General features: G+C 37.5%; 1 protein-coding gene across 6 annotated transcripts in view; it reads right to left on the bottom strand.

The window, feature by feature from the left end:
* The window catches only part of FRY (FRY microtubule binding protein), a 256,359-nt gene that overhangs the window by 90,571 nt on the left and 138,717 nt on the right, over window positions 1-27,071 (bottom strand). For all 6 annotated transcript variants that reach the window (XM_062567139.1, XM_062567142.1, XM_062567138.1 and 3 more), the window contains 13 exons: window positions 25,068-25,158; window positions 24,604-24,683; window positions 24,398-24,478; window positions 22,216-22,384; window positions 20,179-20,271; window positions 19,986-20,084; window positions 17,349-17,450; window positions 15,875-15,978; window positions 15,486-15,594; window positions 14,449-14,535; window positions 9,148-9,319; window positions 7,635-7,767; window positions 3,180-3,287 (listed from right to left, as the gene is read on the bottom strand). In XM_062567139.1, the coding sequence (XP_062423123.1) occupies window positions 3,180-3,287; window positions 7,635-7,767; window positions 9,148-9,319; window positions 14,449-14,535; window positions 15,486-15,594; window positions 15,875-15,978; window positions 17,349-17,450; window positions 19,986-20,084; window positions 20,179-20,271; window positions 22,216-22,384; window positions 24,398-24,478; window positions 24,604-24,683; window positions 25,068-25,158 (1,428 nt within the window). The remainder of the gene's footprint in view (window positions 1-3,179; window positions 3,288-7,634; window positions 7,768-9,147; window positions 9,320-14,448; window positions 14,536-15,485; window positions 15,595-15,874; window positions 15,979-17,348; window positions 17,451-19,985; window positions 20,085-20,178; window positions 20,272-22,215; window positions 22,385-24,397; window positions 24,479-24,603; window positions 24,684-25,067; window positions 25,159-27,071) is intronic.

A 27,071-nucleotide genomic window follows, 5' to 3' on the forward strand; every position in this document is an offset into this window, starting at 1 on the left:
GAAAGCCTGCAATCATGCGATATTTTGGCAGTAATCTGTACTCAGTCTCTGACAGTTCTAATTCAGTTAGACACAAGAGGCAGCTTGAATAAGGTACATTTACTTAGTAAATGTTCCTTTTCTTGCACTTGAGTCTGTTAAATTTAAAACCTAGCTTGGGAATTTTTAATGAATGTATTCAGTGGGCAGTACAAGGGCAAAAGGCACAGTATATACTTGACATCTGCTCTACTGCTTATAATTTGAATACAGCTGTCTTGGAAGAAAGTCTAGATGCTGAGTTACAAATTCCCTTTGGAAACTGCCAGAAGACACATCTGTTGTGAGGATGAAAAATTCAAACCAAACTGTGAGCAAAAGAACCATTAACTGAAAGATGTTATTTTATCTTTAGTGAGAAGAAAATATTTAACAGCTTTCTGTCCAAACAGCACAGCCTGCAGAGACCCCTTCCAGAACAGCCTCTCGGATTCCTTTCAAACAGAGAGTTACGAGTGAGAGCTTGAAATCCACTTTGAAAATTCTTACCCTCGTACTGGTTTTAGCCACAAGCTGTATAATCACTCTGATCCAGAAAAGACACAATACTGTAATAAGATTTATGCAACGTGTCTAGAACACCGAAGTTTTATCTCCTGGGATACAGCATAAATGAAATACGTAGTTTCATTTATGAGGGACCCAAATAAGATAGGATAGTGGAAGAATAGGACAGGATAAGTAGAAGCAGCTCTGTTGCTGGAGTAGTTTGGAGACTTTCATTAAGATTAGGCCAGGTATTACTTCCTTAAACAGTTTATTCCCTTCTTCTATGAAACTATGTATTTGGAGACTGTTTTCAGTCCACCCTGACCTACATTAAACAGACATAATCCTTTCAGTTTTTCCTGCTGGGTTATATTTTCTAAATTGCTTATTGCTCTTTATGTTGCGCTCTGTTTAGTCTCTTTAGCTGCAATTCCTGCAACTTGACAGTGAACTGCTTAACAATTATTTTCTGAAATAAGTTTTCCAATCTATTATGCATCCACTTATTTTTACCTAAATTGTGTTTCCCTTGCTTATGCTTGAAAATCTAATGTAAAATAGCATCAATAGCTCAAAGATACTTCAGCATGTGATATTTGCTGCTTCTGCCCTGTTCTCAAAACCTGCTATTCAGCTACAGAAGGAAATAATGGTTGTCTGACATGATTGACTACTGAGCAGCTTCTTACTAAGAAAGAGATTCCTTCTGGCCCAAAGACCCAATCTAAGTGGTCTAAACCTGCTTTCACTATAAAAATTGGAAGTCAAAGATCTTGAGGAAAGAAAGTAAAGGAAGTAGTATATTTTTAATTTCTATTTTTACTTGAAAATATCTTTTTTTATCAAAGTATAAATGTGCATATATACATTCATGGGAAAATAATTCCAAAATGACTAAAATGCACCTGCTAATCCCCCTACCTGCTGTTGAATTAAGAAAGCTAATTCAACCAAGGTTAGAACAGAATTTTTCCAAAGTTATTGGTAATTAATCTTACCAAATTCTACCCCTGTCTGACTCTAAAAATGATATGCCTAAATCTTCATATGGTGAAGGTGACAGTTTGCAAAGAAAGAGGGCTCCAGGAGTAGATAGTTTCCCCAAAGGTTGCCCTGTTGGGGAATGGCTGGGCATACAATTGCATCCAAAGTTGATCTAGTGATGTTGTCCTCAGCCCCCCTTGATGACACACTTCTTCTGGCAATCAAGGATTCAGATTACCCAGCAGCCCTAAGCTATCACAGCCCTACTGCTTGCATAGTCCCAGCACAGTAATTACTCAAGAAGTGCTCAGAAACTCCTTCTGGCTGAAGAACCACTATTAGCCTTTTCTGCATAAAGAGCAATGTTAGAGAAAGAATAAAACAGTAGTTTGACAGTTTGAGAGTTTTAAGGAGGGAAGCACTAATTTATGGAGAAATTCACATTTATACTTTATACTTAAGATTAATGAAGTTATTTTCAAGGTCTGATTGGGGAAATCTTCTGTGACCAAAGGGATATAACCAGAGCGGACATGTGTCTTCTACCAGCTAAGCTAGGGCCATTGCTGAGGACAGAATACTGGTTAAAATCTTGGATTGAAGGAAGATGTGCCTTTACTCGTTGAACTAAGTATCTAATGTGTTATTTGTATAATATGATAATGTAAATGTAAAACATCCCACAGCTGATTTGCAGGAGTGGATATGAACACAAGGAAACCAAGCCTGCAATCTGCATGTTGTACAGCCTACTTACCCTTGCCTACAAATTTGACTTGTTTGCCTGCCTGTACTCTTTACCACTAGCAGAATTAATTGTTTCACTGTTCTAGCACACAACTGGAGGTTGGTTGTGCACAGAGCAGAACACACTGCTTTTGAACATAACCCTCTGACCCCCATATCCACTATTTATCACGGGCATTTTGACAGCAAGAATGGAGTGGCAAAGACCACTTTGTCACAGCTACCTGACAACAACACATTGTATGGGCCTCATGGCTTGATTTACCATCACAGAGCTGGCATCCTTGACCTATGGTACTTGGATATTAGAACTGAGACATAACAGAGTTTTCTGTACTGACTATTATATGTCATCATGATAATTTGCAGTCAAGGCACTAATCTGACATCCTAAAACCTAACCCTGTTTTAGTTGTCATGTGCTGTAGACCAACTACCTCATTAAAGTGATGTAAATCTAGATAAATTAAATGGGTCCCAAATAGGAAGGATAAGAGATTCAAATCTATCATTTTCTTTACTTTCTGTCTTATAATCAAAAATATTTTTATTATTATAATTTTAAAAATAATTATTATCAGTAAAAATGTATTTGGAAACATACCACATCTAGAGCTTTTTGTTTTACCAAACAGATGTGTGGGATCATAAATCAAAACTGAACATGTGTCTATGTTTTTCTCTTACATTAAAAAGGTATTTGCTTTCTTTTGTTAATTAATGTGCTGTGGTAGTAATAAATTGAATATTACGAAGAAATTGTATTTTTTCTCAAATGAAACAGAAGAATGTCTAATACATTAATAGTGGATTACTTTGTATACACATATGGTTTTGTCTGAGAAACAGTTACACATAGCATGGTTCAGTTTTTTTATTCTGCTCCCCTTGAGCTTGTATGCAATGTTTAACCTGCTTACCTTGCCAGCAAGTCGATCAACTCAAGTTTTGACATTCCATCAGGAAGTAATCGAGGAATAGCCGCAACACATGTTCTGAACAGATCAATTTTTGGTTTTCTTTCACCACTGGAAATTTAAAACAGAATTTATGGATCACTAAATTTTCACTAAGCTTAACAAGTAATGAAGTTAAAGGATCCACCAACAGTTTTGCAGAAAAGGGTTGGACAGTATATTAGAATTTTACAATGAATTTTTACAAAAAAACAGATGGCTGGTAAGAATTTCAGGACAAAAAAGCTGAATATTAATGATGCGGTAAGAAGGAAACAACTTTAAAATAAACAATTTTGATTTTTGTCAAGTTTTATGTATAAAACCTATATAATATTCAAAAAAAAGTCCATTACTACTCTCTCCTTTGTTTGTCTCTGAGAGGAACTGGAAGATATAGCAGGACAGATTTAAAATGGAGAAGGATCAAGATCAGCAAGCTTCGAATGAGGCAATGAGGAAAAGGCTCGAGGGTTCCCCATCACAACGTAGCTATAGTTCATCATTTGCATTAGCAAGCAGCAGATTTACGAGATGCCCAAATAGCAGCCTGAAGAGCCAGACAGCTGCCTCTTCAACAGGGCATGGACAAGCAGGAACTCCACACCAATCCATTATTATATTGAGAAAGAAACATGGTTTAGAGGCAGGTATGGCCACAGAGCATCTGTTGATCCTTGGCTGAGATAGCACTTCTTTGGCAACCATCATCAGCTAGAACCTGTTTCAGTAGCCCCAAGGCTGCTCTTGTCTGGCGAAGGGCTCAACGGCTCCCCGGCAGCCTGGGGAAGTGGATGAGAACAGAAGCAGGCACAACCAAGGTTTAGGCTTGGAGTCTTTAACTCCGCAAAAAACCAGCCGAAGTTTCAGCTGGTGATTATCTTCATGACAGATGCCATTGTTTCCTGACTTGTTTCCAAATTTTTTTTAAGAATGTAGATTAAAGAAGTCCTTTAGACAGGCCCCAAAATACCATTATTAATTTGATCTAAATTTGATCCTTTTAGATCTAAATAACCAATTACTTGGCTAATGAGTATAAAGGACATAAGCAAAATGTAACAGCATTTCAAACTGTACAGTCTTTCCCACAGTATTATTATTATTATTAGCCTGTAAAATGCTTTAGAGGAATCAAAAGACCAAAGTCTCAGAGACTCTACTTTCAACATGCAATAAAAGACTGTTCCTGCCTTAGTATGTTTATAACCTAAGTAGGTAAGGAAGGGGAAAAGGGCAGACACAAAGGAAGCACTTAAAATCAAACCGAAATTCAGTGACAAAACAGAGAACGAACCTAACTTTCCCGCACCCCAATCCAATGCCCTGCTTACTGCACTACTGTGCCTCTCCACCGAACAAAGGAAACTGCATTTGGATGGCTTGCTTTTGTGTTCAGTCACACAGAAAGCCTGAATGTAGTATCTCACAAGTCTAAAACACATTACAGAGTCTCTCACAATTCCAATCTATACACTGAAATAACAGAAAAGGCATAAACTGACACTAGGCTTACTTAATTCAAAGATAAACAGCAATTTTGTGGCTCTCATCCTTATATACTTATCAGCTTGGATATGTATTGTATTAAAAATATAATATGATTACATGTTTTTAATCTATTGACTTAACTTGTACAATAAGGAGAAACTATTTTCATAGTGAGTTATCTCTAACCAATTGTACATTTATACTGTATCCTAAAATACAAGATTTCTGAAAGAATGAGTGAGCAATTGACCTGATAAAGAGCAAAACATGAAATCTCATCTGAGAATTTGGTTCTAAATGAATCCCTTTGACCTATCATCACTAATGCAAGTATTAGTTGCATTAATAACTACTGCAAAATACATTTTTATAGTTGTAAAAGCAAAGTGCTATCAATTTATTATCTGCAGGAAAACAGTTGAACCTTTCTTGCTGAAAGTCAACTTTGTAGTTCTGATGGAAAGTGATCTTTGCAGAGTTTCTAAGCAAAATATACAAACCCCATATTAGAAACTGTGTTAGCACTAAATTCCTTATTACCAGTTCCTGGGAAGGATAAACAGTTTGTGCACTTAATATGAAGGCAAGTAAAAATAATAGTCTGAAAGTAAACTGTTATGAAGGCAAATGAGTAATTATTTATAAATATAAAATCTGTGGGTGTTTTGTGCCTTAGTGGTTGCTCAGAAGACTAGCAGGGGGTAGATCCAAATCTGAGTCTCAATTTTCCATCTTATTGGAGCTCCCAGCCCTGGCATGTGAAGTGTCTACTAAGGGGTGTCTTGCAGGGTGATGCTGTGATCTCTGGCTGCCTCAGACGATACCTCAGCCAGCATGTCTGGATGCAGGCGCTGGCAGCTGCCCTCAGCTGGAAGCTTAAGTTTCCATACTGGTAGTATGAGATTTCAGATGGATACTGTCAGCAAAAATCACTGAAGTACTTTCAAGAATAGACTGTATGTTAGGAAATACTCTAACTACATATTGGAATCTAATTTCAATGAGTATTGAAATTCACAGCCCACTGGATGATGCAAAGAACACTCATTAGTCAGGATTTCAGTAAGACTCTTCAGAGGAATGTATGGTTTATTACATCAACCATAAATGTTTATAAGATTAAACACAGAAGTACATCTAAAACTGCCAAAGAAAATTCCTGAATCTATATACTTTAAGTTTATGACTATTCATTGCCTAGCTACTTCTTCCTGATCTACATTTTATTTGTTAGTAAAAGTATCATTAAAATATTTATAGGATAACATTAATGATATAAAATATTATTAAAGTCATAAAAAGTTATAAGTAAATGTAGTGTTGTATCTACGTGCTGAAATCAGTAAGAACTCAAAATAAAATATGTAACTTCAGGGAAGCACAAAGTTCTGTAAATAAAATGAACAAAATGAACAATTACATAAAAACCATAAAAGTTTTTCTAATTATCATATACAATGCAGTTTTAGAACAGTTATTTAAAAAGTTGATAGGTAACAGCTAATGATGTTATTCATGAGTTGCCATGATTTTGGATTAAGACTTTGGATTAAGAATTAAGCATCTCATTTTTTTTTTCTTGGAAGAATAAACAAAAATGTTTATTTGAATTTGAATGTGTTTTCTCTTTCAAGTGTACATGTTACAGTTCATCTGGATATAACATGCAAGACAAAAATACAGTAACTTTATAGGCCTAGATCTTCTAACCTTACAATCTATATGTCTCTGAGAGACATTACCAAAGCATAAGACTTCCTGAAACTTAAATTTCACAACTCTACTTTTTCACTGCCTCTAAAAATAAATAGCACTTAGGCTGATGATGAGAAATCATGGAAAAGATATTTACAGCTAAGATCAAGTACCCTTCTTGTCTAAATGCTCAAGGTCTCACTATGTAGTTATCTTTGGAAATAAAATGTGAATTTCAAAATTCTTCCTTTCTTTTCTAGAAAATCTGAATACCCAAAAAGCTCATGAAAAATGGCTGTGAGTAATGGTGGTATTCTGGATAGTTTTATAGGAAAAAATATGAAATATTTCTAATCAGTAATATTGGCATTTAATATAAATTACATAGACAAATGAAGACATGAAGAATTTACAATATCCTCTAGATAGTCAAAGCAACAAGTGAGAGAGACAAAAGGCATTAAATATAGAGATCACTATATGGCTGCTTCTCCTGAAAAATAACTACACTGTCTACCCCTCTTACAAGAAGGCCATGGTAGGTCTCCTAGCAGTTGGGGTCTCTACACTGGGAGTTCTGCTTGTCTCCATGAATGATGTCTCTGTGCCTTTCGGGACTGCCAGAAATCCACCTCACCGGAGGTTTCTCTTCATTGAAACTGCTTCATTAATCATTTTGGATGGGAACAGGAGAACACTGCTGCTGAACACTGCTGGAAAAGCATTCTGGTTGTATTATGTTCTGGTGGGGCACTTTTGAAATGTGAGCCTGTTATTACAAATGGTTTGGGTTTTTAATGAATATTTGATTTTGATTACAGGCATGAATATTAAAGAACTTTTTGAAAGATTATTTAACTGGGATTTACAGATTTTGTTCCATTTGTTTTGAAGTTCAGTAATGCAAAGGTGCCCTGAAGCAGCGTACTCAACATAAGCTCATAATAGGCTTTCCACTCTAGGCTTTTGACTTCTTCTGCCATCTACACGTTCCTAAGATTCACATACAATCTTGGCTACATCCAGGGAGTTGGGGCAATCCCTAACATTGCAACATGCAGACAAGTACAGCCAACTTGTCACACAAAGTTTGAGAGGTCTTCAACATAGACATTAGCTAAGTGTTCCTGTAATTTGCTGTTTCTCTGATGACTTGAGATAAACAGAAATAAAGAAAAAGTTTTAAAATTATGTCTTAATAACACATGAGATTTACTGTTCTTTAGCACTCACGTGATCATGTCCTCAGGTTCTTTGTTAAGCATCTGTACGTTGGTTAGCATCATGCACCGCCCCACTTCCTTGTCAAGATGTCTGAGTATGTTGTCCACAGCTTTTCTTACTTGAGAATAATATAATGACATACCTGCAATAATATGCATTTTTGTATAATTTTGGACATTTATAGACACATATGTTTCAAAGAAGAAAGTTGTTTAATCAGGTTGTGATGCATGAATTAAAAAAGATATGCTTTATGCGTGGTATAACCTATTTCCCTAGTAATGATACTCTGATTCAGAGAAGAAATAAACCACCCTCCTAAAACTAAATCTGTTGTGTTCCAAGAACAACTCAATCAACATATACATCTTTTTTTCTTGGAGAAAAGTTCTAAAATGCTGCACATTTTATATGAAATACAGTATTAGACTCATATAGCTTTACATTGCCAGCCGGAAATCCAGTATTTTAAAAATAAAATTAGAATTAATTAACCCCTTTTCCTTACCTAAAGGATAAAATTTTCAAAGAATTCTAAGTGAAATTTTAGATACTAACACTGAAAAACATATTTTTAATCAGCTTTTCTCCAGTCATTTCTTTTTCTATTTGATAAAGACAATGTAAGCTTAAACTTCAAACTGATCTCAAAAGAAATTAATAATAACATGTAAGAATTCAATAGTGCAAACAACTATTATCAAATGCAGTTCTTACTACCATAAGAACTAACTGAAATGAACTGAATTAATGACAGTATTAAATACTGTATCTGTTGTATATTTCTGTTGGATTGAGTCTTACATGTCTGTATCTTCTTGATATTACTACAATGATCTAGCAACAGTACAACATAGGTCTCTGTCACAGGTATATAATATGTAGATCTTGTTTCATTCACATAACTTTCGGGTAATCAAATTGTGTCTATTTCTTTTATAGCCAGTGAAAATTGGCACCTTGATTGAGTGCATGATACAGAAGCTCTTTTCCCTTAGCACAGGATTCTCTCTATATATTGACCATACAGGAAGCCTGAGGTAATGTGCTTAAACTTAGGCTTTTCATTTAAGCTTAGTATTAGATTTAACGGTTTTTGCCATTTTGAATTTTTCACTGGTATGAGAGATGCAATAGAGAAAGAAAAGGAATCTTTGGTATTTTTCAAACCAGTACACGTTCTGAGCACAGGCGCTGTTTCTAAGTTGCTAAAAAAGATGAGTATTTACGAACAAACACAGATATTCAGCACTAAAAAAAAGCAAATGCTTAACTCTGTATACTAACTTACTGAACGTGGGGTTGCCACTATTTTTGTATCTGAGTATTTTTCCTGAAAGTAATTTCCAGTAAGACAAAAATAGGAAAAAAATATTTGGCAATGTAAATGTTTTTCATTAAAGTAAATTTTTACGATAAAGGAATTAATTAAATACTTAGTGATATTAAACTATTCTGATCTGGTACCTAAGAATTTTTCACGTTCATTCTTATCTTAGTAATAAATGATTCTCTTACTGACCTATCATTTTAGCTTCCTCCTCTGTAAGAGTTTTGCTCAGATATGTTTTCTTCACTCTGAGAGTGTTTCCAGAGGGAAGGACAGCTCCAGTCACTGGCATTGGAGGTTCACCATCTTTTTGCTGCAAGCTATCAGCAATCACCAAGAAAGCTCTCAAACCAATATTCATTCTCTGTAAAGTTCACAAGATGAATGAGTATCATAATAAAATAATCATACTCTACTTATATGCCTAAAAAACATTGAAATTCTGAGTGTGTGCTTGCCTTCATTTTTCTGTATTTTGGCGACATGGATCTAGTCTGAGATACTGTATAAAAATGCCCCCCAAATGACTTGTGAATTCATATCTGTACTATGAAAAGTGCCTTTCCCCATCACAGCTTTATTTCTAAGTATTTTCAGACTGACTGTCTTTTTATCTACAGGATAAAATATGTGGATTTGCCTCTCCAAGCTTGTTTGAACAGGAGTTTAATAATATGTCTTAACCAGGCCTTGAGCTAAGCACATATCTCTTAAGTGGTCATTAAAAAAAAAAGATCCATAATTGTCTCAAAAGGCCAAAAGTCTGACCATACTATGCAAAAAGTCTAGAATGGTGCTTAGTACCAAAACTTGAACATGAAAACATCAGGAAGATGAGGCAAAAGTGAACCGAATGACTTAGAGAATTCACAGAAAAAGCCCAATCTTTGCACTAAAATTAAGTAACAAAAAGTTTCCTATATCCCAGTAGTGTATTCCCAAAATTGAGAGGTTGTCCTATTGTTGGCCAAATGGAGGTTGATTTAGGCTATCCATATATTATGGATATTTTTTGTAGAGTGTTAAAGCCTACGTGGATCCAAAAAAGCTCCGTTATTTCATTGTCCCTGAACTTCAATTGTTTTTAAAAGCAGATTAAAACTTCAAATTCATCAAGAAGCAAAGAATTCCTATGTCCATTTGCTGCATGCTCTACTTCATCTAATGCTAACATACAAGGAGCTATACAGGACAGTATAGCCTTCCTCAATCAATACCAGAGATGAATCTGCCCTGGAACTTGTTGAGGGCTGCCTGCTCAAAAACTGTGCTTCTTTTCTCATTGCATTGCCAAATAAAGATGAAAGCTGTACTTAGTAAGCTAAGCCTATCTTTTGCTTTTATTTATTTTGACAATAAGAAATTTAATTCACATCTCCATATATTTTATTGTTTTTTAGCATTTTTAGTTGTTTTGGGGGCTGACAGTCAACTCCTCTGCAGGAGGAGTTGTTGTCAACTTGTTGACAAGTTGTGTTATCAGGTAAAGGAGTTACAGGAGGAAGTCCATTGGCTGCATAACACCCAAGAAGATGAGCAAGAGGTAGACAGTGTATTCTCGGAGCCCATACAGCTCCAAGAGTCCCAAATGCCCACAGCAGTGGAGCTGCTGGAAGGCTCTGTGCTGTGTGAAATTGTACATCATAACACTGTAGAAGGCTGGAAACTGGTCACTCCTCATAGGAGGAGAAAGGCCCTTACTCCTCCTGAAGACTTGCAATTGAGGAACAGGTTCAGTGCCCTCCAGGCTAAGGAGAAGTTGGGCATGGCTTCAAGGGAAGCAACTATGCTGACAGACCCTGTCCCATGTGGGAACACTTGGAAGAAGCAGCGAGTGATTATTGTGGGTGACTCCCTGCTGCAGGGGACAGAGGCATCTATCTGCCAACTAGACCTCTCGTCTAGAAAGGGTTGTTGCCTGCCAGGAGATTGAATATGAGATGTCATGGAAAGACTGCTAAGGCTTGTCCACATGTTGGACTATTACCTTCTGCCGCTCTTCCTTGCGGGCACTAATGATATCAAGGAGAAACTGGAAACCATTAAACAGGATTTCAGAGCTCTGGGGATGATGGTCAAGGATCTGGGAGCCCAGGTGATTTACCCCTCAACCTTGCCAGTGAGGAGGAAGGATGGAAGGAGGGGTATACGGATTTTCCAAGTGAACAGCTGGCCACACGCCTCATGTTGGCAACAGGGTTTTGGTTTCTCTGACCAGGGGACCCTCTTTGAAGATCGACAACTGACGGGGAGAGATGGGGTCCATCTCACTAAGCAGGGCACGTGTGTGTCTGCCAACAGGCTGGCCAGCCTGGTAAGGAGGGCTTTACACTAGTAAACATGGGGGAAGGGGAGAGATACAGAGACAAGGTAGTCAGCAAACTGTGGATCAAGTCAGGATGCTACCAGTGCATACATGCAGCCAGGGAAGTGCATATGGGAGAAGACTATGGAAGATCCTTTTGCGCCCCTCCTGGGAAACCTGCATGCTCGATTACCTCTCTGAAATGCCTGTACACCAATGCACGCAGCATGGGGAATAAGCAGAAAGTATTAGAGATCTGTGTGCGGTCACAAGGTCATGATCTCATTGGAGTTACAGAGACATGGTGGGATAGCTCATGTGATTGGAATGCTGTCATGGATGGCTGTATGGTTTTTAGGAAAGACAGGCCAGGAAGGCGAGGTGGTGGAGCTGCTCTTTATGTGAGAGAGCAACTGGAATGTATTGAGCTCTGCCTAGGGGCCGATGAAGAGTGAGTCAAGAGCTTATGGGTAAGGATTAAAGGACAGGCTAACATGGGTGACACTATTATGGGTGTTTACTACAGGCCACCTGATCAGGAAGAGAAAGTTGATGAGGCCTTCTACAGACAGTTGGAGGTAGCCTCATGATCACAGGCCCTGGTTTTCATGGGGAACTTAAACCACCCTGATACCTGCTGGAAAGACAACACAGCTAGGCACAAACAGTCCAGGTGGTTCTTGCTGAGTAATGGTAACTTTTTGACACAGATGGTGTAGAGCCAATGAGGAGAAGCGTGCTGCTGGATCTTGTACTAACCAACAAAGAAGGACTGGTTAGAAATGGGAAGGTTGGGGGCAGCCTTGGCTGCATTGACCATGAGATGGTGGAGTTCAGGATCCTGCAAGAAGGGCAGTAAGTAGGATCACAACCCTGGACTCCAAGAGAGCAAATTTTGGCCTCTTCAGCGACCTATACAGAGGAATCCCATGTGTTAGGGCCCTAGAAGGAAGGGGGGTCCAAGAGAGCTGGCAAGTATTCAAACATCACTTCTTCCAATCTCAAGAATGCTACATCCCTATGAGTAAGAACTCCAGCAAAAGAGCAGGAGACCTGCACTGGATGAGAAGAAGCGCCTGGTAAAACTCAAACAGAAGAAGCAAGCATACAGAATGTGGAAAAAGGAACAGGCCACTTGAGAGAAATATATGAATGCTGTCAGAGTATTCAGGGATGTGACAAGGAAGGCTAAGGCCCATTTGGAATTAAATCTGGCAAGGGATGTCAAGGACAGCAAGAAGGGCTTCTTCCAATAAGTCAGTGGCAAGAGGAAGACTAGGGAAAATGTGGACCCGCTGCTAAATGGGGTGTGTGCCCTGGTGGCAAAGGATACAGAGAAGGCAGAGTTACTGAATGCCACCTATGTTTCAGTCTGCTGCTAACGCTGGCCCTCAGGAATCCTAGATCCTGGAGACAAGAGAGAAAGCCTGGAGAAAGGAAGACTTCCCCTTGGTCAAGGAAGATCAGTTTAGAGATCATTTAGGCAACATGACACCCACAAATCCACTGGCCCCAATGGGATGCACCCAGGAGTGCTGGGGGAGCTGGTGGATGCTATTGTCAGGCCACTCTTCAACATCTTTGAAAGGTCATGGAGAACTGGAGAGGTGCCTGAGGACTGGAAGAAAGCCAATGTCTCCCCAGTTTTGAAAAAAGGGGCAAAAAGGAGGACCCAGGAAACTATGGGTCAGTCAGCCTCACCTCTGTCTCTGGGAAGGTGATGGAGCAGCTCATCCGGGGTGTCATCTCTAAGCACATGGAGGAGAAGGTGATTAGGAGTAGCCAGCATGGATTTACCAAGTGGAAATCCTGCTTAACCAATCTGATAGCCTTCTGTGATGGCATGACTGGCTGGACAGATGAGGGGAGAGCAGTGGACATTGTGTACCTTGACTTCAGCAAGGCTTTTGACATCATCTCCCATGACATCCTCCTAGATAAGCTCAGGACGTATGGGCTAGACGAGTGGACAGTGAGGTGGATTGAGAACTGGCTGAAAGGCAGAGCTCAGAGGGTTGTGCTCAGCAGTGCAGAGTCTAGTTGGAGGCCTGAAGCTGGCAGTGTCCCCCAGGAGTCAGCACTGGGTCCAGTCCTGTTCAACTTACTCATCAATGACCTGGTTGAAGGAACAGAGTGCCTCCTCAGCAAGTCTGCTGATGATACCAAGCTGGGAGGAGTGGCTGATACACCTGAGGGCTGTGCTGCCATTCAGAGAGACCTGGACAGGCTGGAGAGCTGGGCAGAGAGGAATCTCATGAAGTTCAACAAGGGCAAGTGCAGAGTCCTGCACCTAGAGAAAAAGAACCCTAGGCACCAGTACAAGCTGGGGCCTGACTTGCTGGAAAGCAGCTCTGTGGAGAAGGACCTGGGAGTGCTGGTGGACAACAAGTTAACCATGAGCCAGCAATGTAACCAAGAAAGCCAATGGTCTCCTGGGGTGCACTAGGAAGAGTGTTGCCACATTGAGGGAGGTGATCCTGCTGCTCTACTCAGCCCTGGTGAGGCCACATCTGGAGTACTGTGCCCAATTCTGGGCTCCCCCGTACAAAAGAGACACGGAGCTACTGGAGAGAGTCCAGCATAGGGTTATTAAAATAATTAGATGACTGGAGCATCTCTTTTATGAGGAAAGGCTGCGAGAGGTGGGCTTGTTTAGCCTGGAGAAGACAAGACTGAGAGATCTTCTCAATATATACAAATATCTTAATGGATGGCGTCAGTAAAACTAGTGGCAGTTTACATGGTTAAAATGGCAAATGCAGTTTACCAGAATTTTTTCTTCTTCGTCATCTTCAATTCTTTTTCAGTATATCTTCAAAAAAGTTGAGACTGCTAAAGAATTTATTTTTATATTTAGAATAGTTTAAAGCATTATACATATTGATGACAGAGTGATAAAGCGATAGTGTGGTTCATAGTTCTATTTATCTCGGTCTTTTCCTGTTTGTTTTATGTATTTGCACTAATTCACATATGGTAATCTTCACTGAGGAAAGGTGAGACAAGCATCTACAATGTGCCACTTCACAGATCAAAATCCACAGATTTATTTTACCAATAAGCAAAGTTCAAGATTTTGCCTTAATACTGGGTAAAGGTAAAAGCATACTTAGAATGTAAGCAGAAAGCAAACATCGTGCAATACAATATATACAAACTCAACCCCCCCCCGCTGACCTACGTCATACCTCAGGGTTGAGACTGAAAGCTTTTGCTGGTTTTCCAACACAAAGAAAGTCAAAGATTATTTCTTTCATTGCAAAATCTAAACGTTCCTAAAACAGAAAAAATATTGTAAATCATTGTACTGCCCATTTTTACTACTTACTTTCTTTAAGGCATTATAATATTGAAAAACAGTTTAATTAGGATTTATTTAAATTGATGGAAAACCAGATTTTCAGATGTATGCAGAACATATTATCAGATCAAAGCTTTCAACACTGCGGTATGTTGACAAATTCTGAAATTCTGGTTAGTTAATTCATATTATTTAAATAGAAAATGAGCCATTTTAGAAATACGGCTTTTATTTATTTCATTTATACTACGGTAATTACTTTACTAACATATTATTTCACATAAAAGAAGCTTATTCACAGATGGTGCAGTTCAGGGAAGAATTTAAGCATCTGTTGAATTCATTTTTATTCAGAGACTGTAAGTATGTGCTTAAGTGCTTCTGCTTGATAGGAATGTTTTCTGAATTGAAGTAATAAAAGAGATGAAATTTCCATCACTGAAGGAGCGTTTATTTTAGTGATTCCCATTTGTACTGGTGAAAACTAAGTGCGTCAATTACATGCTGAACTTGATTTCTTCTGAGTTACAGTTTTAAAAGCAGTACAACTTTATCGTCATACATAGTATGACTGATTCAGTATCATGACAAAATGTGGCTCCTTATTTTTAGTTTTATCCACAGTCTGAGCCAGACAACAAATGTATTTTCTGACTTGTTGGCTGACTTGTTCCAAAAACTGACAAAAAAGTGCACTTGAGTTGAACTGGAAACATTTTTATTTATTTTTAGTAGAATTAAAATAATTAAAACCTGCTGGTGGAAAGAAGATTGCAACAACTTGATACCTAATTTTATTTTTGCCTACATACTGCAACGGGATTGCAAAATGTAACATAAAAGAAGCTTATTTATTCATTAATTTCTTATTAGGAAAATAAATTATTCAGTATTTGAAAATGTATATACATGAATCTTGCATACCTGTGCAATAAACTGTATTATCTTCACAAAGATGTTAAGAGGCATATCTCTTGGCACAACACCTCGAGACCCTTTTGGGAAAAGTGTTGTGACAATAGTAATAAGTCGACTGTAAAAGAAGGAAAAAAGCATCAGGCACATTTCTGGTCATAGCAGTGACACTAGCAGGTGGGCTTTATTCAATTATCAGAAAACATACATTAGAAATCCTTCCTATTTAGAAAGTTTAGCATATATGTTTTTTGAAATGAAAAGATAGCATGGCATTTTGTCCTGTTAATTTGTTACAAATTTGACTGAATTATTTTATTTCACTCTACATTACCGTGTCTTCACCAGCAACATCCAGTTTGCAAGGCCTGATTATCATTACAAATATTGCACCTTACCTTTGGGTAGCTGTGTTGCTTTCACATTTAATTCTGATCATGTAAACCCATAGTAGTCTGTACAGAGATTCCAGTGCAACTCGAGCCATTTTGGGGTCTTTATTCTAGAAGAAATGTATAATTCAATGCAAGAAATGTAAGAATAAACTTCAAGAACAAATTAGAGAAGAAGTTCTGCACATTCATTCTTTATGGATACAAAGGTTTTTGTAATGAAATCACAAAAGGATATAGCCTCACAGCTCCTCAATATCCCATTTCTGAAGCTGTGGGATGTTTATGCATCTGACCTACCTCTCCTAGTATTATTTAAATTAGAAAAAATGAAGTGCAATTTTAGTATAAATTAAATGTGTTATGATTTAAAATTTCTATTTGACACCAACTCAACGAGAATCTGAAAAAGAAAAGCCATCTTCAATTAATTCTATCAGTGCAAAAGCTGTTGCTCTATGGTGGAGACTTGATATGAAAAATATAAATGAAAAAAAGTATTATGTAGCATGCACATTCAAAAATGTAAGAACAAAAATTGACACATGCAAGCTTAAGTGGTTTAATTAACGTGGCATCTGGGATCCATTGGTCTCTTTGGTCTTAAGCAGTTTTCTGTTTCAAACTTCAGATAACAGATCTGCTCCACAGTTTGTCTCTGAGCTAAGACAGTGGTTGCACCTTCTATCTGTGCCTTCTGCAGAGGCCTCCAAACTCCAGGGCCATCAAGTGGCAGTCCAGAGGCTCTTGCTTTGAGCCGATCACCTCAGTGCTCTGCCCATAATGGCCTTTTGGACAGGCATGGGCCATCCTTTTGTACAGATCCACCTTAAGTGTGGGTACAGGATTGGACATTAGTTATTGCATGAGTAAAAGAAATACGGTGAAATAGTAGCCATAACTAGCATACAGGTACTGAACATTATGTGCTAGTCAGGAAACATAGATTGTAGTGGAAGGACAATCCTGAACTTCAAAGATCTGGCAAACAGTAAGGATACATGGAAGAAAAAAAACTTCAAGGCCTCAGTTTAGTTTTAGTTTTTTTTAATGAAACTTAGACTGAAACAGGCACTGGAATCAGTGTGTTGCAACTAGCTACTTTTTGATAAAGGAGCAGTGGGTGCTCTGTTTGAGAATGTCTTTGTGGAAAAAAAGACACATTAATATTGGTACAGTTTTGGCTGCCAGTCAAGCTACCAACTTTCATCAATATTGTGTAGCTGTTTGACTCAGGTTTGATTCAATTAAGAAAAACAGGAGAAATTCAAACTAGGTAGAAGAATACTTTTTTGTTGTTGAGAAAATTGGTACAGCTAAACAATTTGTAGTGTCAGGGGATAAAATTATGGATAGAATCAGACAATATCAATAATCCAGCACAATCACCTAAAATGAATCTACAATAGATCAATAGTGCACACTGTGTACTACATATTAACAAAGTTTTAATACAGTATTAAAACTAGAAGATTCTGACCTTGAGATTGGAGAGGCAATTGTTGAGGAAAATATGCCATCTATTTAAAAAGAATTGCTTCTGACTGACACAAAGCAGGCATGTTACCAAAGGATACAAAGCCTAAACAGGAAACAGATGATGATATATTATTTGCATGTCAACACATTAACATCAAACTATTTCAGAGAACTACTGTAAATTTAAAGCTTTAACTTCTCCATTTTGTGCAATACATATTAGCCTACATAAACATATCATTAAATAGTACAATTTAAAAGGAGTATTTCTTTGAAACTGTTATAGATATATTTTATGGATGAACCAAAAGTCTGTGCACAGCAGCTTAACAAACACAAAGATGGGTTACAACTTTGTAGTCTCACAGGGCTAATTTCTGTCAGTTAACTCAGAAATGATAGCATGGAAATAGCTACTCTGTAACGTATTAACAACAGGATCCACACAGGTTATTGGGACTTGTGTATATTCAAATATCGTAATATCCCTCAAAATCTGTCGTCATGACATTTATTTTGAGATGTATCAAACACTCTACTGAAGTGTGTTTAATTACAGGCAATGTCTAGGCATGCTGGTGGGATATATTGTAAACAGGAAAGTAAAAAGAGGTGAAGGAGAAAATAGAAGTTCAAATACTGGAAGTTGGTCTCCTTGTCAACACTCAACTTTGTTTGACACTCATCTTGCAAATGCTGGACTAAATAAATTAAGCTAAAAAGTACCTATTTATTTTGAAACTGACTTTGCTGCTTCAGTCGCTTTTCTGTTTCAGTTTGCGTTAATGTACCCAATCAGGACTTCAAAATTATTAATCAAAAAGATAAGGTAACTTTCTGTATCTTAAAAAAACCCATGTTTTGCAAAATTAACCCTACAGTTCTAACTTAAGTCACAGCTCAAAGTATAAATACACCATGAAACCCAACTTCCACTCCTATAATAGAGAATACAAATTGCCTACAGCCAGGTTAGACTCAATTTCTTGCAACAAGCAAATGCACATATACTTTTTACTTTTAAAACTTGAATGCAAAAGAATACATAAGGTAAAGGATAATAAAATCTTCTTACAGAAGGGTTTCTTACTAGATTCACATTATGACTATCATAGTTGAATATTCAACTGACCAGTTACAGAGTTTAGCAACACTCCAAGAGTGATAGACTCCAGCCTAAGACAGAGCCCTAGGACAGAAGAGACAAATCATCTCCTGGAGGTTCCTAATTCTCTCTGTTCACTATCAAGAGAGCCCCAATGACTAGCTCAGACTTTTAACAGGCTTTAGATAGAAAAACGAGGTGAGATGAGTGCCCTCCTCCTGCCTGCACAGTGAATCTAGCGATTCACAAAACACTGATCCTGGAACAGAAGGTCCTCCTCAGACTCTAAAGAGTGTTCTTTCTTCCAGGAAGCCTGAAAATATGTACTGCAGCTATTTCTGCCAGCTGTTTGCCTTTCCCCTCCTCCTCCTTGCAATGTTTGCATTTCTAATCACACCCTCACAGGAATCTATTCTGTCACTTTTAACTATGTAGCTGCCAGTGTGGTATGTGCAGACAAGCAATCAAACACAGAGCCCCAGCTGTGCAATCCTTTCTCAAGCACATAGTATTGACTTTGGCAAGCAGAGCCACTGATTTGGGTAGTTTTATCTAGTGTAAAAACTGTACAGCAAAGCTCTTACCCTGCTGTATTTTCAAGAATGTTTTATCAGGTCAGCAGAGTGGAATAGAGCCAGTTAAATACAAGAGTAAAACTGGAAATCCATCCCAAGTCTTCCACTAATTTAGACCAGGTTAGGACTTCTCCCCAGGGGAATGTTCTGCCTCTCCCTCAGAACTGAGTGGGGGCTGAAGCAACAGTGGCAGCAAGATGAGCACACTTCGCAATCCCCAAAAAAGGTTTGTTTGTACTAGTGACTGGCATTTGCTGGGAACAGGGAAGTCTTTTCAACTTTCCCATAGAACAGGGAAGGATGAACAATAACTTTCTTTACTGAAAAGGTCCAAGGCTTCAAAACGGATTAGCTAACACCGCAGTGCTGACGTGCGCTGACCCAGTTGGAGAGACAGAATGCTTAAGGCGGCCAGCGTCAAACTGACTCAGATCTTCATTTAATTCAGATCAACTCATGCTTCCAAAAATATACTGCTGTGCCACTGTTCATCTTACAAGAAAAAAATGAAATAGGGAGCAGCACAGTAGCCAAGTTGCTGATTTAAAAGGGCATGTGTTATACATATTTTAGTTCCTACAACGTATTATTTAAGCTCTGTGAAAGAGTTGTTCCCACATGCCTCATTTGTTCTCGCTTGACAAGCAGTGAACTCTATTTTTTCTCCTCTCCTCCTAATGGCTGCACACAATATATATAAGAAAACCTAACCATTAAATAATTATAAACCCAGAAGCGGAAAATATCTGTTTGATTCAGATTGATTTAGACCACATTTTGAATAAACTAAGTATGGTTAATTTCCGTGAACACAATAACCTTTTCTGGAAATAGAAATGCATTGGTTATAAAACCAAATGCAGAAATAAGTTTTGCAGCTAATTCTGGAAATTTCCCAAGAGTCTTGCTTAGAGATATTTCTGAAGAATTTTAGCCTCTGCTTCTCAAAGTTACTAACCAGGGAATGCTTCTTTCGTGAGGAAAGTTCAAGTGTTGTATCATACAGGCTTTCAACAAAGTTCCTCAGACAGGGGACATTCACTTCATTTTTAACAGCCTGAAAGAAAATGTCATGTTAATAATGCATTATTTCACAAGTTGTTTTATCTAATTTAACAAAATTATGCAAACAACACAAAAAATAAACTCACAGCAGCTACAGGGACAAGAATTTCAACAAACAGTCCTGCCAATGCATGCTTGATATCTTTGTCTTTAACTTCAAGGAAATAATGTGCACATTCCTAAACCAAAACAAAAAAAAAAAAAAAAGAGAAACATAAATTGCATGGAACAAAGTCATCCAAACGTTTGCTGAATGCACATCATATGTTAGCACCTATCTTTATCTTGAAAATACCACAGAAAACATTTGATTTGCATCTTAAATTCTAAATTTGCTTTCTGCAGCAAGCACAAAGCAGGACATAACTCCTGAAACAAACCAAGGCTCTGTTGCTCTAAGCATGATAATTCAGAAACTCTCTGCTCATTCCAGCTGTGCAAGTTGCTGCTTTGGGGAGCAAAAGGGAGATGGACTCAAGGGCTGAACTCAAGCCTTGCCAGCATACGTGTTCAGGGGCAGGAATAATAGCCCACAATACTGCATTACATAAGGCTCTGGGAGCCATATAGAATACAGAAGTAACTTAATTTTTTAGTAAGATACTCAAGGCAAGGAACTCTAAATATTTTGAGAAAAAAGATCATTGCTGGATACATTTCAAATTAAGAGTCAATACAGAACTGTGCTACATGACAGAAGAAATCTATGGATCAAACTACCACAAATGCCAGCCTGCAGTCAGAAGTGGAGAGAGAGAAAGTGAAAACATATTTTTGTCCTGAACATGTAGGGATCTACTATGCACATAGCTGTGCTGCTCCAGAGTAGGGACGAGGAGGTAAGCATCTGCTCATTCCTGTTGGTCTGTACAACTTCTCTGAGAAGGACAACAGAATCATGTCACTCTAGTTACTTTTTCTGCTCTGGGTCTAAGGTGTAAACAGACACTGCCAGTACAAGGAAGGCTGCTTTTCTTTGCACATGCATGCAAAATAGTTTACAATTTATCCCACAGAATTTTTCCTGACTACATTCAGGATTCTATACCTTCATACATAACTTCAGTCACTTCAGCCATTTATACTATGTAGCTGAGACCCTTGTGCAAAAACAGTAGTCCTTCTGGATTTCTTCTGCAGCCAGTGGAAAAGATAGGCTCTTCTGGAGCCTTGGGAGCTTGCTCCTGAGATCAACTCACCCTTTAGAAGTGTCTCCCCCTACTAGAGAAGAGCTGGTGTGACAGAACTTCTGGCACTGGCACTGCACATAGGTACTAAAGCTAGTAAACAGATCATCCATAGAATCAAACAGTAACTGTATTTCATCAAACTAAGCAAAACTGTTTTTCCTACATACACAGAGAATCTTATGACACGTTGTAGTACATTAGGAGTAATTTTGTGCTTAGAAACGCTAGTGATGAAGAAAATAGAGACCATTTCCATTTTGAGCTTACTGTATGAGAGTTTTGCCATTGATTTCAACAACACTGAACACTGGACCCCAACAATACTGTATTATAAGAATACAATGATATTCATATTAGTCATATGCACTGAACACACTCTATTTTGATATCTTGCCAGCTATGAATAACTTACATGAAGTTAACACAAAGAAAATGTATTAATTTACTGAAACATGGCTAATTTAGACTTTCTGCTTCAAGATAAGAAGAAAAATGAGTTGTTTCTGTATTGTTAAATACATTTTAAAACGCATTGGAAAATTAAAATATTAGATGATTCCTATTTAGTCCTTACAGAAATGTCTGTGTCTATCTGTGTGCATACACATTTGTATTCTAATGTCAAATCTTTACTTGTGGGTATTTGACATAGTGCTGCGGGATGCTAGGGTGGAAGGTTTAAGATTTACAGAACCAAAATTCTTTCTGTCAGAGAGTAGTGTATGGGGGCTTTGGATGTAAGGCTGCTGAGAAGTTAGGATGCTTAGGGGAATGGAGACTGGAGTGTTAAAGTTCAGAACAAGCCTAAAGTAGTTGTACATATATTTACGTAGGAATGATATGTAGGAAGTCATCCAAAGTATTACAGAAAAGATGAAGAGGAGCTCAGTTTAAGAGGTCTGAAAACCACAGTTCTGTACTTAAGAATTTTACCTGCATAAATTGAAGAGAAGCTTCAAAGTCCTCCACAGGATACATCTTTATGCGAAAGAATTTCATTCCCATTATGAGACTGATAATGCTCTGAACCACATACGGGCTTTGTTCCTTATGCCGTAGCTCTTTTAACTCAGCCATAAATTTCTTCTTAACAGCAGGAAATCTATGAAATCATATTTGTTAGTTACAAAAGAGCACACATTTATTTGAAATGTATTACAAGGTATGTAAATGGGGAAAATCATTAAAAAGCTTCAACTTTGGTTGTAAAATATCATTTGAATTAATACAAGAATAGATACATTCTTGTGTCAAGTTTACATATTAGCATGGTCCTCAAGCATTCCCTCTCATATTTCCAGTATTTTTTCACTCATTCCTCATTTAGCACACTATTATTAACTTTCTGCATTGTTACAGTCAGATATGAATAAACATGATTTCACTGGTGCACATAAACATTAGGTCAAGTTGACAGCATGGGCTGTTGGAAATGTGCTTCTCTTTCTCCTCATCGTGCGAGTGAACTAATTCCCAAACACAATAAACTCACGAAAAGAAAAAGGTGTACAGCCTGATCTTAGTCCCTTTGAATAACTCTACCTTTCTAATTATTTTCTTGCCAGGTTCCTTTTTACGCATGAGCTAACAGCATCATTAAAATAACCCATCACATGTTTTTTGAAAATCCAGGATGAAAGACAACTTTATTGCAAGTACATACAATGCTTTCAAAAGAAAATGTTAAATGCTAACTATAAAAAAATATTCACATAGGCTGTTCTTGCCTTTGTTTTTTCCTAGTAGTCACTGCAATATTCCTTAGAGCATTAGATACAACTATGGGGGGAGGGTTTGTGCCGCTGTTTGGATGTCTTTTGAGAAATATTATCTATTAAAATACCATATAGAAAGGTTAGCCAACAGGACCTCTTGTCCTTGCTGAGATAATATGAAAAGGATATCATTTTCACAGGCAGATGTAGCAGGTAACAAACACATTGTTATCGCTTCTGATACAGAACACAGCAGAGTTGAAAGAAATAGGTTGGCAGGAAGAAAATTTATAGAGGTAAGAACATCTTAGCTAGGCCCTTCAAAATTGGAGGAGCAGAAAAAGAATCATCTCCTACTTCCACAGAGAGAGCAAATGTAACTGTTCACATGTACTGGACTGAGCTCCATCAGAGAACACCCAGTTTCAGCAGGGGAAGAGGAAAACAACCTTAAGTTTCAAGCATTAATACTTCACTTGGTTCTAGGGATTTTTTGCTGTACCAAGAAAAGAATCTCATCTGCTTCACCAGGTAATCCTGTTTCTTACTGTCCCTTCCCTTAATGCTTATGACACCCTGGAGCAGAGCATAGGTCCAGTCTCTATTTGAGGGTCAACCTGAAGCTTCAGATCCATATGTCAATTCATCTGTTCACTTTGATGATGCAAATTGAGAAGCTCAGGTAAAGCCTTAGCTGAAGTTTGTGAAAGTTACATGATTTCCAGGAACTCCAACTGTTTTGGCTACACCTGGCTAAAAAAACCCAAGTTTAGGCTAAGTTGCTTGGTTTCTCAGAGAGACTCACTGTCAGCAATACTAAGTAGTCAGGAGAGCGAGATCCTTGACACAGATCTATGTCGAGGCAGCAGATTTCATCTTTCTGATTGCTTTGTGTTGTAAGCACACGATGAGATGTTATACTGGATACATGAGTTTCAGAATCTATCTGTTTCCTAATTCAAAACTTAAGATTGGACTCTACAATGTGTTATATGTCATTGTTGTCCCATCTACTGTAAACTGTAAAAAATGCATGAAGAAGGATTCAGAAGCAGTTGCATTAAGTTCTAAAATGAAATAACATATATGAATTTTAAAAATGTTGCTGCAGTGGAGTATGGGCATTTTTAGGTCTTTTTTGCTGTATTAAGAGAAAAAATAGCATACAGAAAAAAGATTAGTTGAAACAGGTCTCTTCAACCCTTGCAGCTTTCCACAAATGTCATCAATGAGATAAGAAAAATAATGTTGTTGTGGTCTGGTTGAATTTATTCAGAATCACTTGACTAGACAGAGAAAGCCTGTGATTTTCTGAGCTCCTCTGCTCTAGAACACCTGAGTGAACAGCTGACTTAGAATTTATTCTTACATTTTCTTTTACGGAATTAAATAATACTTACTTTGCTTGAGCTAGAACACCTATCACTTCTGCATACAAATCTGCAACAATATGCATATTTCCAGTGTTAGGACCAAGGTACCTAGCACAAAATAAGAAAGAATTTTGTTTGTCAGATGGCTGAGAAAGCAGGCTGCTTAAACCACTACAATTGTTTAACTCAGCAAGTATTTTTTTCATAGCATTTTATATGAAAAAGAGCCTTACCCTTCTTTATATTTAAAGTGCTTGAAAGCCAAATTAATAACATCATGTACCAAACTGTCTATTACAGGATGAAGAGGAATCTGAAAATACAAAATAAAACATAACTGGCATACATATATTAAACTTTAAGCTGCATAGCTTAGCGTTAATATTACTCCTGGCTATCTTTCCTGCATAATATTTTACCAGTTTGAATAGGTAGCAGCTAGCTAATGAAATAACTGAAATGAGCTAGTCATTTAAAGTTTATTTAGTTGAGAATAAATAGTTCAATTCCAAAAACTTGGCAAAGTGAAGTCCGCATGAACACAGTTTTGTGCATCTTATATGTGCAAGAAAGAACAACAATAAACAAATAGGCAGGCTAAGGCTCATATCTTTGGATATGGAAACAAGTAAGTCTTGAAATTAGGCCGTAAGACAAAATATCCCGTAATTTCCATCATTTATTACTTACTCCATACCTGTTTCAAAACTTCTATTAATACTAAAGAGAAAATAAAATCAATAGCCAGATCTCTTCTTTCCATTAAATAGTCCCTCTGCTGTTCATCACTGCAAAATCAAAACAAGAAACAGTCTTATAAGATGTGCCATAATTTACACTATATGCCTTCTTCAGTTACACATATACAGGTGACAGTGGATTGTATTTTACTTACCAAATTGTAGCCCAGCATTTCAAAAAGTAATGCATTAATATGCTCTTAAAATCTGAGAAAAATAGAACAAATCTAACTTGTTACATTCACCAATTTTCAGATTTTGAAATGCCACTCTCCATTTCTTCCCTCAAATTTTCCAGCTTAAGATCAACACAGTATTCTTTCAGGTAAAGAAAAAAAAAGAAAAAAAAGAAAAAAAATCTGATTCTATACTTTAACAATTGGATTTTATATTTCAATTTCACTGCTGATGGCACTCAATTACATTTTGGAGGCAAACAGAATAAACTGTTTTGTGCAGTCAAATTCAGATTTAGACATATTGGATTCTGAAAACTGCTACAACAGTAGTGGTTGCGAATTCATAATCAAACTACATACTCTTTTAAAAACTTTTCTAGTGTTATTTGTTAACTTTGGCATCATTTATAAGATGTTCAAATGCCTTCCTCATCCCCAGCAATAATGTCTGAGGTGAGTAGCTTACAACACAAGTAATACCTGTTTGGCTCACCTGTTCACAGTGTCAAAGTACATTGAAAAGTTGACATCAAATGAACAATTCCTTTTGTAAAATCAAAGCTTAAAGGGCTAGCCCTGCAGTCTCTCCAAGGCAAAGCTACCACTGATTTAAGCAAGACTTCTGAGTAAACGATAGATCCCAGCACAGTTCTTATACATGTAAGTACTTCATTGATTTCAGCTATACTTATGTGCTTATAATTAAGCATGCATTTAAGAGCTCTCCTTGATCAATGACAAAATAAATTATTTCCATTTTGGTTTTCTTTGTTTCAGATAACTTAAGAAAGAGCTGGTTATATGCACTTTTTGTACCACTGCTAATTGACAGAGCGGCCCCATTTCACTGCTAAGCTCAATGTCAACTAGACTCTCACTGATATTCCTGAAGATATCTGTATCTGAGCTGTCTCCCTGCAACAGGCTCCTGCAATGGTCAGTGGAGAGAAAGAGGCACTTTAAGATAAGGATTCATCTCATTTAAAAGCAGACATCTATTGACTCCCACTGACTGTAAGAGAGCCTGGAGAGTCTGATTCAGGTAGATGCCTTGTAGGTACCTAAAACTTATTCCCTACCCTTTCATTCCAGCAGCTATTGCCTTGCTGGACTGGGATCCTAATGTAGGGAATTGCCAATGCATTTCCAAACAGCAGATCTGCCAGTGTTGATTGTCATGCTCTTTTGTTAAAAATGTGTAAAGGTAACACCAAAGAATTCAGAGAAACTGTAAGTTAAAAGAATATACCTGTAGTAAACACTCAGACCTCAGTATAAGCCAAGCTCAAGCTGTTGCCTTCACACTGATATTGAAAGAGATCAAGATATTTGTCTGTGGCTTTTTCTTTTTGTTTGCTTGTGTGTTGTAAGAGCTAAGTCAAGCTTCATAAAGCTCTTCAACTGATACATATATATATTTGATTGAGCATAGGTGTACAAGACATTCTGTGACTAAGCAGAGTGCTGTACCTAAAATAAATCTCTCCAAGTGTCAGAGAATTACTGCCTCTTCACAAGAGTAAAGCTGACAGAAAGAGCTTATAGAAACCACTATTTAAATGACATTACAGCATCAAAAAAATGAGTCAGAACCAGTATTTGAATGAATAGGAGCATAATTTTAAATACATGATTGTTGCACTCCATCCATGTTAAGCCAAGAGCAGAGTTCCCGAAACAAGCAGAAAAAGGTGAGACTAACAACCAAACAACTAGAATGTGACAAAAGCTGATAAGTGAAATGGAATACATTTTACCCTGGAATTCATCAATGTATGTATA

Source organism: Rhea pennata, chromosome 1, assembly GCF_028389875.1.
Source record: "Rhea pennata isolate bPtePen1 chromosome 1, bPtePen1.pri, whole genome shotgun sequence".
NCBI lineage: Eukaryota > Metazoa > Chordata > Aves > Rheiformes > Rheidae > Rhea > Rhea pennata.